General features: G+C 40.6%; 1 protein-coding gene across 1 annotated transcript in view; it reads left to right on the forward strand.

The window, feature by feature from the left end:
• The window catches only part of LOC121354076 (cohesin subunit SA-2-like), a 57,634-nt gene that overhangs the window by 37,417 nt on the left and 4,613 nt on the right, over positions 1-15,604 (forward strand). The window contains exons 21-30 of the mRNA XM_041468422.1: positions 1,540-1,616; positions 2,136-2,205; positions 3,340-3,417; positions 5,142-5,234; positions 5,898-6,063; positions 8,607-8,752; positions 9,614-9,715; positions 11,026-11,180; positions 11,283-11,411; positions 15,232-15,422. Of these exons, the coding sequence (XP_041324356.1) occupies positions 1,540-1,616; positions 2,136-2,205; positions 3,340-3,417; positions 5,142-5,234; positions 5,898-6,063; positions 8,607-8,752; positions 9,614-9,715; positions 11,026-11,180; positions 11,283-11,411; positions 15,232-15,422 (1,207 nt within the window). The remainder of the gene's footprint in view (positions 1-1,539; positions 1,617-2,135; positions 2,206-3,339; positions 3,418-5,141; positions 5,235-5,897; positions 6,064-8,606; positions 8,753-9,613; positions 9,716-11,025; positions 11,181-11,282; positions 11,412-15,231; positions 15,423-15,604) is intronic.

Raw genomic sequence — 15,604 nt, forward strand, 5'->3', positions numbered from 1 at the left:
GGTAAGCAGACTGTTTTCCTAGGAAAAAAAAGGAAGACAAAGAAAATTAAGGGGGATATGGAACTATTCTTTGCCTGCCATTTCTGCTTGAAGGAGGCAGAACTCTAAAAGATGAGTTTGCACCTCTGAAAAGAATGGTTCTTCACATTTTAATGAAGCAGGTATATTTTGGCAGTATATTTTGGCAGAAATAGAGTTGGGAAAATAATAAACAAGGTAGTCCACGCCACCAACAGGGCATTGTATGTCTTCTGGCAGGCTTTTATTGGATGCTGATGTTGTAAAATGTGTCAAGCCAAAAGGTCCCCCGACCTCAGACTGGAATTATTTTGTTGATCTGTGCCAGTGTGGGAGAATGTGTACTTGTGGAGAGCAAAATTGCTACACCAGATGTTCTGGACCTAAGAAATTGCTTTGTAATTACTCCAATACTTTGCCAAAGATACTATGTGCAAAATCAGCTAGTGAGTGCTGTCGATCTACAGGTGATGAGGCTCTTCCCAAAAAGGTACAGTTCTGTAGTTCTCCATATTTGACTGTACACAGGATGCCCTTTGTGCTGTCACTTTGGATGTAGGGAAAAAAACTGAGCAAACAGCAGTCTGTAATGAAGATCATATAGCTTTGAGGGTCTTGGAAATAATGACTTCCCCCTTGAAAGAGCACTGCAGTCTCCCTCAAAGCTTTTCATTAGGTCTAAAAAGCAGAAACAGCTGGTGGGGATATGAATAGCTTGCTGGCTGAGCTGAACAACAGAAGCCTGCAGCTGATCTGATCAACTGTGCCGTCATGAACAGGTGTCATGCCATGGTATGAGAGTTAACACTGGCAAGTTTTTATTGGACACGGGGATATTGCAAAATGTGTCAAGCCAAAAAATCCCCTAACCTCAGATTGGATTAATTTTATTGGTCTTAAATAGAGATCTGTGTCAATGTGGGAGAATGTGTGCTTATGAGAAACAAGATCAGTGCAAGACCAGGGATTCTTCGACTCCTCCGTAGTGTGATCTATATCTAAATAAAGAGATTTTTCTCCTGGAACTCCTCCCTTCTAATTCCTGGTTGTATGTTTCGTCCCCCAGAATCACATAGTATACTTGTGGAAACTACAGCAATTGCATCTATGGGAAAATATTTAATATATTTTTAGCTATCTTTGAATGTGATCTGGCAGCTGGAAGCAGGGAAGGTCAGCACCATGTGAAGACTTAGCTTTCCAGAGATCCTTAGCAACTGTGAGAGGGACCATGTTAGACTAATTGCTACTCTTTACTCTGTGTTAGCAATACTGCAGTCTAGGGAGGCTGCCATTGGTTTATTAATGACAGGGATTTTCCCTTATACAAAATTCCTGTGCAGTTATATTGTTTTCTTTTGACTGTAGAGCAGGACATGAGTACTGTGGTTAAAGGTAAAGGTTAAAGGAGGGCTGGAGGAGACTGATCCAAGCTTGTGGGTTGGTTGGGAAGGGAACACAGTCATTCCTTTGGCCCACACTGGCTAATTCCTTTCTCTTTCTCAAATTTTCATGATTTAGGAAGGAGGATTTTGTACAGATGCAGGAGAAATTTCCCGGATGCACTCTACTTTGAGAAGAGTAGCAGCTTTTCATAAGTGAGATGTTTATTTACACAATTTATGTTCCCATATACTTAAAGTATGGACCTTATACATGCCAAGTGAAAATGACTTGTTGGGTTTATTGGGGTTTTTTGCAAGAGAATGAAAATGATCCCTATGAGAGATGCTGCAAGATTTAGTTTCTTCTTAATAGAACTGTACTCTTGGTTATGGAATTGTTGTTGGACTCATTACTGAGCATCAGCCCTAATGTGGCTGAGAAGTGTATGCTACAGAATTGAGATGTTGGAGTGGACACAGAGGTCCCTTCTGTGATGCCTGTGTTCTAGCTGAATGTTTTTCCACAGCCTTACTGACAGTACTGGTGGTCAGTCTGAATGCAGTTGTTCTTTGCAGCAGGTGTAATCCACTTTTTAGTTTATCTGATCTTCTTTTGTTAAAAGATGATTTCTCAAAACCTTGGCTCTCCAGAGACTACTAAATTGTCATGCAAGCTATTACAGAGCTTAGGGGAATTGGGCCTTCTTCTCAATGTGTCTTTTACCTCTCCAGCCTGCTGAGGCTACTGTGGTTTTCCAAAGAGAAGTCTAATGCTGAGTTGAGAATACTCAATTATAATACTGTTAGAAATAGTCTTTTAGAGTGGGCTGAGGAAATTGTTCTTTAGACCTTTTCTAAGGCTATCTTTGGTTATTGGAATCTCTAAATTCATGCCTTTATATTAATTTTGTGGATTTTTCAGAACTGTGATAATCATCTGACATCTGGATTGGTCCTTTGTCATGTTCAGTACTTCCAATGATTGCATAGTCTCAGTTTGAGTACATGTGAAATTGTTGGGACCATGAGGAAAACCTCTTTTTCCATTTCTCAGTCTGGGAAACTAAGGCTGTCTTTGGTTATCGGAATCTGTAAATTCATGCCTTTATATTAATTGATTTTGTGGATTTTTCAGAACTGTGATAATCATCTGACATCTGGATTGGTCCTTTGTCATGTTCAGTACTTCCAATGATTGCATAGTCTCAGTTTGAGTACATGTGAAATTGTTGGGACCATGAGGAAAACCTCTTTTATACTGCATGTAACCAGAAATTGGAATACTTTGGATCTGTTGCTTGCACGTTGACTCTTGTTGTAGTGGTTTATAATTACCAGTTGTCTCAACTGCAGCTTTTTGGTTATCTGGTTGCCTGTGTGAAGATGGAGTTGTGTATTCTAGGATTGCAAGGTGAAATACTTCAGCAGTTATGAATGAAACCAGCCCTTGTTTGCAGGAGAGAACTTGGGGGGCTTTTTGGCAAGGGGTGAAGTTTAGTTGAGTAGAGAGAGCCTGCAGCCTGTGAGTAGAAGTGGATTCCTTTAGATGGAGCATCGGAGCACCAAAGTTTGGCTTCTGTTCTGAACTGGCCTCTGGAGGAGTCTGCCTTTCATCAAAGGCTTCGAAGAAATCCCAAGGAGCTAAGCTAAAGTGAGCCTCTGGGAATACACTTTTGGATATGTGGGTTGCTTTCCCTTGAACTCATCAAGATATCAGAGAAGTTCTGCAGAAGCAGCACCTTAGTAATGAAGTTTCTCAGGGGGCAATGCTTACTTGTATGTAAACCTGTTAAATTTATTTTAAGGATCTAAATACAACTGGGAAGTGTTCATGCAAGCAGCATGCAGAATGTCAGGCTTGAATGCTTTGTTTAGTCTTAAGCTTTTTGCTGCTGAATCTTTAATGTAAATAAAGGACATGTGTTTTTATTTGCAGATTATCCTACCAGCTCTCCAGTGCACATATTTTTCTCTCCTGTGGCAACTAGCTGCAGTTTCAGAAAATTCTCCCAAGGTTGGTCACTGATGTAATTTTGAGACCCAGAGTTGTGCTTATAGAAGTTAATGCTAATTTTCCTGTTCTGAGATTTCTTGAAAAAGCAAGCTTATAAGAAGATAGTTTGTCTATTTTCCTGAGGAAACCAAATTGAATTGAGGCATTTTCTCTCTATATTATCCTCTTTTCTTTTTTTTTCCTTTTAAACTGTGTGTGATTTTTCAGTCTGCAGGAACAATGGTTCACTGCTATTTTTACCGCAAAACATGTGCATCAAATTCCTAGAGCTTGATGGAGATAAGGAACTTGTCTCACTGCCAAAGAGTTTGTTGTTTTCTTGTTTTAAGCAACAAAGAATATTAAATGAGAACTCCAGGACATTTTCTAACTTTGTTTCTTTTTTTATTTTCTTGGTTTACCTACCTACATATTTCTGTCAGAAAAGTTGAGGAAAGTGGCAGTTTTCTCACTGGTTGACTATTTACTTTTGTAATTTATAAAGTACCAAGCTCTAGCAGATATTTTAGAAGAAAGTCTAGTTTAAGACACCAGAAAGGAAAACTCTTTTATGTTTTGTTTCATGTGTGAATGTGTACCCTGTGGGGCTCTTCCTCATGATGATTTCTGCCTCCACTGAGTGCTGCTTTGTCATTCTGTCCGTTCCCTGGCGCTGCTGCGCACGCAGGACGGGGCGCTGACACGGACATGGGTGTGAGAAATGCTAGCTGGGGCGTTACCCATTTGGCCACTGATTCACTGTCTATTCCCGTCCCGTTCCATTCCTGCGGGGATGTCCGCATCTCTCACTGCTCCAGTGTGTTCTGCCTTTCACTCCAGACATGGTTAGCTCAGCTTGGTAATGGGGCAGCACATTTTTTAATTTGGCCTTTCATATGGAAGCAGATTTTGATTGGAAGCAGATGTGATGGCCCACTCTGCAGGGCCAAATCTGGATGTTGGCAGATCGAGAAGTTCCAAGAGCAAAAAAAAAAATTCCTGGACAGCAGCTCTGTTATTTCCCTTGCTCCTCCCCTAGCAGTGTTAAGACAATGTATTACCCCTCACCTGGTTCACTTCAGCATGTCCTGGGATGAATCCCTTTTTTTTGTAAATGTAGAGCTGCATAACATGAAATCTGCCTCTCTTGTAAGGACATTCCTTTTACACTGATGGCTCAGAGCTCAGTGCAGTGCAGCTGGGACCTGGTGGAGGATCAGAAAGTCTTTTGTATGGTTGTGAGCAAACCAAATAGTCTCCCATACTGGACTCATCCTAACAAAGTGTGGTGTCTTAAGTTTCTGAGTGCCAAAGTTAAACGCTATTCCCTTTGTAGTCCTTAGGGGAGGAAGGGAGAAAACCAACTCCAGAAGGCAGTGCACATTGAACATTAGGTGGGATGGACCAGAAGCTTTTATGACTCTTCTTCCATTGTTATCACTGCTTTATACAGATAAGATGAAGTGAATAAGAGAATACATGCTGCCCTCCCTACAGATGGAGAAACAAAGAGTTTGTGACTTGCTGAATTCCACTGGCCTCAGCAACTGTGACAGATGCAGTTGTTCATAGCTAGTAAGCTGTTCTGTGAAATGCCAGCTTCTTTCATCATGTCATCAGCTGTGCTATCTTAAATTAATTATATGAGTGGAAGAAAGATGCAACTGTTGTTTGTTCTGTAGTTCTCTGTTGAATCATAGTCTCTAACATATTGGTCCTTTTGTTTTTCCTAAATGTGTTTTTAGGAGACTCTTTTTCCACTAAGAAGGCAGCTGAGACATTTCAGTCAGATTTGCACATGCTTCCTCCACCATAAGGAAAAAGATGTAAGAGAAAAGGTTTGTGCTTTTCTATCACTTAATGAGCATTTGTGCTCAGATCTCCTTTTAAATGCCTGCCTTTTTTTCATACTGGTGTTTCAATCTATTAAAATTTTGCTGTGTTTTTGTCTCTTAGCAGAGAAATAATACATAAAAACCCCAGTCTTCAACTATTTATTTTAAATAAAAGCTAAAGTTAAGTTGGTTAAAATGCTACAAGTTAGTGCTGTCTGCATGAGTCCATCTGCAGAATCAAGGCCTCAATCTGAATGAAAATCATTGTGTTTTCTGATTAGACCTCTCAGTGTACTGGTTGCTGTCATTGCTTCATTAATGTTTTGCTATGAATATTACTTAAAGAAATTGAGAAATTGTCCAGTGATTCATGTGTTAAAAGACGGGTATTTCAACATAATACAGCTCTTCTTCTTGCCCATGGAACTTTGTAGATCTTTAGGTGGTATTTGTGCATGATACTTGTATACACTGGATCCTAACATACAAGTTTTTTAAGGATTTAGCTGGGACATTTCATCACAGCTGAGGCAAAGAGAAATCTTTAGTTTGCGAGGAAGAAGTGGAATGGAAACTTGATTGTGCTTGGTGGAAATTCAAAGTGGAATTGGCACAAGAAGTAACATGGTCTCTAAATCCTTCTTTGGCTTTATTTGCTTGGTACAGGCCTTCATGATACTTTGTGACTGGTTGCTGATTTTGAGTCACCTGGATTCAAATAATGAAGAAGCAGTTGGACTTCTAGGTTATCTTCCTAACACACAACTTCAGGAAAAGCTGTTTTCATTTATCCAGGAACACGTTTTCAAGGATGGAGAAGAGGAAAAAAAAGGTTAGACATCTTCATCACTGGAGAAATAATCTACTATTTTTGCTATCATTTGTCATCTACAGTGAATGTATCAGGGAAGAGGGCTGGCCTTTCTTTTGTTGTCATTTTGTGCGTTGCTTGGTTTTTTTTTTTTCTGGTTGGGCCCCTTTACAAACAAAAAAACCTGTAATTCTTTGGTCTGTACAGATTGTGGATTAACCAATATACCTGTATGATGAAAAGGGTCGAAGTAAAGCAGGGCTGGGTGAGTAAAAGTGTTTGGTGGACTGACTTCCATGGTCCAGATGATGGTGTTAGAGGAAGGCCTTGCAGTGTTGCAGTGTGTTAATTCATGGACCCTTCTAAGCCATCAGAGTAAAGAGCCAGTAGATTTTGATTTTGGGGCTGTGGGGCTGATTTAACAGGATTATAAACTGGTTTGGGTTGGAAGGGATGTTAATGATCATCTACTTCCAAACACCTCTGCCATGGACAGAGACACCTTCCACTATAGAAGGTTGCTCAAAGCCCCATCCAACCTGGCCTTCAACGCTGAATGGGGCATCCACAGCTTCTCTGGGCAACCTGTTTCAACGTCTCACCATCACCACAGTCAAGAATTTCTTCCTTATGTCTAAGAAATAAATATGCCCTCTGTCAGTTTAAAGCCATTCCCACTGTATCACTACATGCTGTTGTAAGAAGTCCGTTTCCACCTCTCTTGTTGGCCCTGTTTAGGTACTTGAAGGTGCTACAAGGTCTCCCCAGAAGCTGCCCTTCTCCAGGTGGAAGAACCCCAACTCTCTCAAGTTGGTGGTGCTCTCACTAGGCAAGGTGTTCCAGCCCTCTGAGCATCTTCATGACCCTCCTCTGGACTCACTCCAGCAGATCCACACCCTTCATGTGTTGGAGGCCCCAGAGCTGGGCACAGTACTCCAGCTGGGGTCTCACCAGAGCAGAGTAGAGGGGCAGAATCCCCTCCCTCCCTGCTGGCCATGCTGGTTTGGATGCACCCCAGGACACAGTTGGCTTTTTGGGCTGTGAGCACACGTTGCTGGGTCTTGCTGAGCTTCTCATCAGCCAACACCCCCAAGTCCTTTTCTGCAGGGCTGCCCTCAGTCCAGTGGGAAATAGTATTTGTTGCTCTACTGCCTTTTTTCAAACACATTTGGATGCTGTATTGAGGTTGTAATTATGAAGGCTGGTTTCTTTTGGGAGTGTTTTGAAAACAGATTGTTCATTGTGGTTCTGAGGACAAGTTCAAGTGCCATGCTTTGAAAAAACAAGCATTGTCCTAGATTTCTCTAACTCCTCTCCAGCTGTTCAGATAGAGTTCCCTCTTCAGTTTGGGGCACCACGCTTCCTTAGGTCATGGTGCATATACAAGAACCACTGATGGGCAACATTGCATGGCCAAAATTGCAACAGGGAAATAGTAAGAAAATATGAATTATTAAAGATACAGTAGAAAAGATTGCACAAGTAGGTTGTAGTATCCTACATGTGGGAGTTATTGAAGCAGGTTATGTTGTTTTTGTTATGTATCTGAAACTTATAAAATTGATCCTGCTTTGGGTTAGATGGCCTGAGATCTTTTTCAAACCTTTATTCTGTGATGCCTTTAATTTCTCAGTTCTCCCCACAAAGGATCCCTTTCACCCCATTGCAGATTCCTTCCTGAACAAGTGATTTTGTGATGCAAGGTGTGCTTGTCTGTGTGCACAGCTGGCAGCTGTTTCATTCCAGTTTAAACTCTAACTTTCAGATACTTCTGATTAGTCATTTGCCTTATGTTTGTTTCCAGGCCCACAGTCATTCTAGAAGCAGAAACAGTCCACACCAAAATTATAGGTCAGAGACTGAAGTCTTTTGGTAGTTGATAGATTGCATGTGCAGCAGGAGAGAGGGTGTCTTGGCTCTCCTGCTTCAAGAAACTTTCCCCAAGCACCTTTGTAGCACTGTTGGAATACTCTTAAGAGTATCTGTTTCCCATGAGTTACCAGCTAGTAACTAACTCATGTTCCAGACACTTGTTCTTAATACTATTAAGTGACTTTTCTTCCTTTCACTCTTGTTGATAAGCACTTGGAGAATTTAATTGGAACTTGGAGAATTTAATTGGAGCTCTTGCTGACTCTGTGTGACAACTTTTGAAGGGTTTCCAGTGAATTATGTGTTCTTTTCTACCATCTGTTTTATTCTACAAAAAAAACATGGTTGCAGTTTTTCAGGTCCCTTCCATTAGGTGTGTTTGTGCCTTTTATTCTACTTGCTGGTTCAGTTCTGTAGCTGTGAGCAGTGTTGTACTTGGAGATTCTGGCTAGTAGGAATGACAAAGTCCTATGAAGATCAGAGTAGGAGGCTGTGGAAGAAGACTCTTTTCAGTTATCAGCTGGAGCTTTGAAATGGGAATAAACCTGTGTTTTCTGATGTACACAGGAATGAGTGCTGGCATCTGTTACTGAACAGCTCAGTCTGTGCTATTTAGGTGAAAGTTGGTAATTTAAACTGAGATACCTTGAATAAAGTAATAGAACAAAGCTGCAATGCTTTTGTTTCCTTAGATCTGACAGAAGAGGGAAAGGATGACACTTGCAAACTTGATGACTTGCACAAAAAGCGGAGTCTTCTGGCAGCATACTGCAAGTTAATAGTGTATAATGTGGTAGAGATGACTGCAGCTGCTGAGATCTATAAGTATTATGTGAAGGTAATATTTCAGATAAGGTTGTTTTTCCTACCAGTGTGTTTTAGTTTTTGAAGGTGTCTCCAGTGTTTGTGAAATGTAGGGTTTTAATAAGTGTTATGGCTCAGAGTCCTGGGATAATCACAGAAGGGCTATAGAATCAACCAGGAGTGGGGCAGATCTCCTCTCTTGGTTCCACAAAGGTACCTCACTGCAGACAAAGCAACTGAAAATTGAGGAGAGGACTTGTCTGTCTGGACATCTGCTCCTCAGCTTCTCCAGAGAGGCCACTGCAGAGCAGCAGTTTACAGCTGGAGAGTGATTCATCTATTGAGGTTCTCACAACTGAAGTGGTCAGCTTAATTCCTACAGCTCTCACAGTGCATGTGCAGGTGCCTACATTTCACATGAGTCCCAGGGTTTAGCCACTCTGAAGGGGCTTTCAGGAGGGCCAAGAACATCAGACTGGGCAGTTTTCCTTGAGTCATCTGAGAGAACTTTGGAAATACCTGAATATGAATCTTGTTCTTTGCTTCATTGGCAAGCATTAGTAAAGTACAGAAAACTCAATTTGTCTCCTGATGAGGCTTTGCTCTTTTTAAAGAATTGCAATTGATTATGAATTAAGAATTGACAATCAATTAGTTGTTAATACTTAACAATTTCAGTGTAACTTTGATCCTCACATTACTCTTCAAGGAGCATACCATTGCTGTACGTATGATATACTATAAAAGATCCAGTTGTCATCTTTTCACTTGCATGTTCTGATATTGGGAGTGTTTTAGGAACTTCTTGTGTCGCTTGAACAGTCATGTGGTTTGTGTTCTCCCAGTGCTAAAGAAGGGGAATGATAACTCTCAATTGTTTTATTGCTGTTAATAGACCTACAGTGATTTTGGAGACATAATTAAAGAAACGTTAAGCAAGATGAGGTACAATAACAAAATTCAGAGTGCCAAGACACTGATTCTCTGTCTGCAGCAGGTAAGGTTAAGATTAAAGCAAGAGGCTATGGGCTCTTATGATAGCTGTATTCACAGTGAAGATTTTTACCTCCTATGCCATATTATCCAAAATCATTAGAAAACCTAGTGACAATTTACTTTCTTGCACTTGCTGTATGTATGTTGTTTTTGCATGTCATAATTAAAACTCCTTTCAAATCATTACACCTATCTTAAAAGGTGCTTTTGTCCACGATTTTTTGGTCATGTTTTTAATCTTCAAGTGCATAGTATGTTAGAACTGATGTGAGATTATGAAGTGTTTCTTGGAACACGATGTTTCTTAAGCTTAACAAATGTTCAGGATCTTATGCTGTGTTTTATGGGCTACCTTAATTCCTTCTGAGTTTGAGGAACCATGGATGTGCCTGTGTCTGGTCATCTCCAACGCCCCCTGTATTTTCAGTTTTGTTTTTTTTTTTTTTTCTGGAGGAAAGTGGGTTGCAGCTCTCCTGAAGGGTCTCAGTTGCTGGGGCTTGCAGCTGCTGACTGATAGCCAGTTAGCTGTTTTAGCAGCTGCTTTTGCCAGCTCTGCCCGTGGCCAGAGCTGCTTCTCGCCTGTTGCAATCCAGAGAGCAGGCTCCTCCCGGGGATACTGACACATGAGCTTTGCTTATTTCACACACATTGCCGGGGGCTTAGATCTGTGAACCGGCCCTTGAAATCTGAGCTTAGATGAGTCCCAGCAGCATTTGGCTACATATATTCTGCTGACATAGTCAGGACTTTGTGTTTAGGTATCACATAGACAACAGGCTCTTTTTGGCCTTTGCCTGACCTTGAAAGTTAACAGGTTGATGAGAACAAGCTAGTTCTACTTCCATATTCTATTAGGGAAAAAAAAACAAAACCCCAAAACACAGTTAATTGAGCTCAAGATGTGCTTTTGACCTACTCTTACTCTCCAGAATGGGACTATGGTACTGCCAAATGTGCTCCTTTGTATCTGCACTGTGCTACTCTGAAAGCATCTTAGGCCCTTGGGGCTTGGTTCAGAAGACCCAAAAGGAGATGAGGTCAGTGAGACCATCATCTTCAGGAATCAGTTTTTTGTTTATGCACATAATTTTTTTATTTTTATTTTTTAATTTGTGCCTGCCTTAGGAGTACACCAGTGTCCTTTGTGTCAGTGCCTTGTTGTTCTATTCAGTGCTTCAGAAGCACATGACTTACCTGCTCTTGTGTGAGAAACTGAGGCTCTTCTGTGACCATGCCTGTCTCTCTGTCCATCTGGTGCTTTGTTTGCCTGTAGGATTACCTGTGTTTGCTTATCTGAGACTTCTCTTGCAGCTGTTTCAGACACATGCAGAAAGCCAAGACAGCAGTAATGGTGTGGACTTCTCCTCTCCTTCCTTTGCAAACATCAAAGAACTTGCTCGCCGCTTTTCACTAACATTTGGTTGGGACCAAGTGAAATCTAGAGAATCTATAGCCATGATACACAAGTATGTGCCATGTAACATCGTGTTGTCCGTGGTCATTGCTTTTGTTAGGTGTCTCTTTTAACTGTTTTATTACTCTGTTCTTTTCTGTTTTTCTTCCAATAGGGAAGGGATTGAATTTGCTTTTCAAGGAGCTACTGGAGTAGATGGAAAATGCTTGCCTCCTAACTTGAGCTTTCTGTTAATCATCAGTGAATTTTCCAACAAGCTGCTAAAGCCAGACAAAAGACTAGTGTAAGTTAAGTTCTTGTACACTTGTTCTTTGTGTATCACTGTACAAAGGACACTTGAACTTCAGTGTGGCAGAATTTGCTCAAGGGCTCTTCAGAGAACGTCTGAAATCAGTCTGCCCCTCAGGCTGTTAGTTTGAGACACACTTGTTGAATTTTGTAGTAGTTATTTCAGATTGTATGTGCAATAAGCATTCTAGGTTTTTCTCACACATAGTTGTGGCCACATAAGGCAATTCTTCTAAAGGAAAAGGTATTAATTTGGTGGAAGAGATTTGTGACTTGACTGGTTAGTGGAGTGGCAGGAATGCCTTTCTGAACAGAAAAGTAAATCAAAAGGTTGTGGAAGAAATAATGCAGGGATCATTATTTTGTAATTATCTATTTCCACAGCTTCAGGCCTCAATTATGTGGATTCCATGGAACATATTTGGAACAGAAATATATGTGACACTCTTCATAACATAGATACTTAAATCCAAGAATTTACTATTTACACGGGAATATGCCCTGATCCGTGGGCCCATGTTTTACAGCGGTTTAAATATTTACATTTAATGCTATAACAGTGATAGCCTTCTTTTGGCATCAGTGGGGTATTATGCACCTAAATGGAGAGATATATGGGTATGTATCTTACTCCCTTCTTCACCTGCCTCAGCTCTGATCATTTTTGAGATGGAAGTAATGTTCTTCCTTCTATTTGACCTTTGGCATTACTTCCTTAGTCAGTGCTGTTCATTTTGGATCTGGATCTCTGCACTTCAGTATTTTAGTTACAGATACTGTAAAAAACAGGTATTTCCATTTTCCTGAAAGCATATTTGAAGATGTGGGACAGTTACATCTGCCTTTTTGCATTTCTGAGCAAATCACTCCAGTACATGACAAGAATAGTTTTACTTTTGAGAGAAAGTCAGCTGAAAGGGAAGAAAACCAGCTGTCACATCTTTCTGAGCTCTGTGTAACTCGCTTGTTCCCGTGTCACTTTGTCTTACACTGGAAGAGAACTTACATGGGAATCATCAAACGGGTTTTATGTAACATGGGTCAAGAATAGTAAAATATCTATTTTCTTGTTACTTCACATGACTCAATTTATTAATGATTGCCGTCAACACAGACAATTCATTTGAAAGAATTGATTCAAAGCTGGAATGCAAAATGCAGAAGGAAAATAGTCAGCATACACTGATTACAGACCCATAATCTATGGGTATGGATGACGTTCATTTGCTATTCTTGCATCTTTCTCAGATGAGAATTGTTGAGATCTGCTATTAAAATTGGTTTTCACAGAATCCATAGGACCTCAAGGATCATCTAGTCCCAAGCCCCCTGCCATAGGGAGGAACACTTTATACTAGACCAGGCTGCTCAAAGCCTCATCCAACCTGGCCTTGAACACTTCCAGGGATGGGGAGTCCAGAACTGCTCTGGGCAACCTGCTCCAGTGCCTCACCATCGTCCCAGTCAAGAAATTCTTCCTAATATCTAATCTAAACTCACTCTCAGTTTAAATCCATTTAAAGCCTTGTCCTATCTCTACATGCCCTTATAGAAAGTCCTTCTCCAGCTCTGTTTAGGTACTGGAAGGTGCTGTAAGTCCTCCCCCAGAGCCTTCTCCAGGCTGAATAATGCCAACTCCCTCAGCCTGTCTTCACAGGGGAAGTGCTCCAGGCCCCAGTTGGGACAGTTTCTGTATAACTCTGTCCATGTTGTCTGTATTTTAAAGAGCTGTAAGCTTCTGTGGTGACACCCATGGAATAACTAGATTTCTGTTAAACCATCCTTGAAAAACTGTTATTTCATATACCTCCTGGGAATAGTTTTAAATTAAACAAGAGGAAAATATTTAATTGTTGATGGGGCAGACCAAAGCTAAATCCTGATCTTTTTTTTTTCCCTAGGACTATATTAAACCTCTGATCAGAGGATATATTCTGGAAGTATATTCCTGAATGTATCAGATACATTTGATACATTCAGGTAGGTTTATTCATGGAAAAGTTTTGTGGAAAATAACAGAACCTAGCAGGGAATGCACTTGACTTCTTACTGCTTTGGGCCTTGCCTCTGCTGCTGGGAACAAATGGGAAACAATAAAATTTGCTAGAAGGGAAATTGCAATTTATCCACAAGTACATTCATACTGTGTTTCTAGAATAACAGTTTCTATTCTGGGAGGCCTTAAGTGCCTTTCAGAGGCTGGAGATTGTATTTCCTCTTAGAAATATTTAGGTTTAGCTCTATCATAAATTATTGGATGGAATGTTTTAGGTCAACATGAACTTTGAGAAACAAACATCTGGTTATTTTCATTTTTCTTATTAATCATGGGATTGATGTCCAGGTCTGTATGCTAACATATGTGAATGTACCTGTAACGGATGAGATACAGAATATGGGCATTTGTTAGAAAGGACTATATTTCAACACCATCAAAGTATATGGACTTTAACCCTCTCCCCTGTAATTGCACAGGCTGTAGCAGTAAAATACCTGGCCTGTCAGTTGCTCTGTGCCACAAAACGCACACAAGAAATGAATTGCTGAATAGCAAGCAGCATGAAGGGCCTGATTCCTGAATCACTAGGAGTCTTTCCATTGACATTGATAGCAGTTGGATTAGACCCTGAAACTGAGTTACAATACGTGCTTGTTTGAAACTAACAAATTCCATTACCAGGGTTTCTTGATCCCTGGGGCCCCCAGAGTCCAGGACTCTAATTGTTTCGGAGCCGGTGCTTACCCTGACCTCCTCTCAGCACTGGTTTTCTTGTTTTGCAAAGCAAATGAAACATCTGATATTTACCAGGACACTCTCCTAAAAAAAAAAAAAAAGAAAAAGAAAAAAAGAATAATATGTTGCACAGGCTGGTGTTAAAACTGTCACTTCTGGTATTTGCTAAGGTGGGGTCTGTTTTAACAACACTGGGCTTGATTTTAAAGTGATGAACTGTAGCTGAAATGTGGTGAATATCCGGTTTCTAATCCTGAGTCAGTCTTTGGTTCTCTTTTCTTATTGTTATTAAGTAGGAATGGGTCAGAAAGACTTTGTTGGAAATGTTCTGTTTTTCAAGATGGCCTTTTTGCTCCAGGAAAGATGATAGCTTCACCTGGGTTTCAAGAAGGCGCAATGTCAAATCTCTGGACTGAATCAGACAGAACAAGGATTTGAGATAATGTTTCCATATCCCATGTATTGTCACATCTGTAGAGCAGTTATCTGCTTCTTGCAGACACTTGACATTTTAGTGAGAGAACTGGATTGAGTTTGAGCTGATAGTGTAGAAAAATGGTTTAATTGGTTGTTCGTGTTTTTAATTGTGACAGAACAGGCATTCATGGTATAAAACCCCCATTGCCTGACCTGTACTGTTTCCTGTACTACCGAATCACAGGGAGCATCTCTTGCTTGGGATCTCCTTTGTGTCCATGAGGAAGAAAAGGCCACCAGACGAGATGAATTCTTGCAGAATTTCTGCTCTGTTCAGGTTGCTACTGGCAGCAGCAATTGGCAGATTTTCCCTGCACAGGAAGCTCTTTACAGAAGCTGATGTAGTTTTGTAATTTCTGTGGATCTTGTGTTGTTTCTAATGCTAAAAATTCAAGCACTCTTTCAGCTTTGAAGATATTTGCATTTTAAATAGATACTTCAGAGATGTCAGGTATTTCACAGAAAAATAGTGCCCTCTCTTCAACAGTTCTGTTTGCACCTTTGGAGAATAAAGTGAAAATCCTTTCTTGCAATACCTACCCTATTCAGATATTGAATGGAAGGATAGTGAGTTTCCTTATGCTTGCTTTTGTTTTTGTTCCAGGTACAGTTACTTACGGAGGTACATAACAGAGCCACTGCCCTGCAGAGGAGACAAATGGCAGCCTTTGGTCTGGTACAGAAACTCTTTATTGGCAAATGAAGATGAGGAGAGCTCTGTCCTTGGCAGTTTGGGAGAGTGGCCCCCTGTGGGCTCATCTAAGACATCTTCTTTTAAAAGGAAATTGTCTAATGGTATGAAAAGTTCGCAGTTCTTGATCACCTGTATTTTCTTTATCTGTCTGGCAAAACTGCTGTATTTGCTGTTTTGCTTTGCTGTAGCAAATTTGCACATGCTAAAATGTATTTAATGCTTTGCATAAAAGTACCACAGTGTGTTGGATGTTGTGGACTTCCCAGTGTGAACTGTGGTTTTT

This window comes from Pyrgilauda ruficollis, unplaced genomic scaffold (genome assembly GCF_017590135.1).
Source record: "Pyrgilauda ruficollis isolate IOZ18807 unplaced genomic scaffold, ASM1759013v1 scaffold22, whole genome shotgun sequence".
In the NCBI taxonomy this organism is placed as follows: domain Eukaryota; kingdom Metazoa; phylum Chordata; class Aves; order Passeriformes; family Passeridae; genus Pyrgilauda; species Pyrgilauda ruficollis.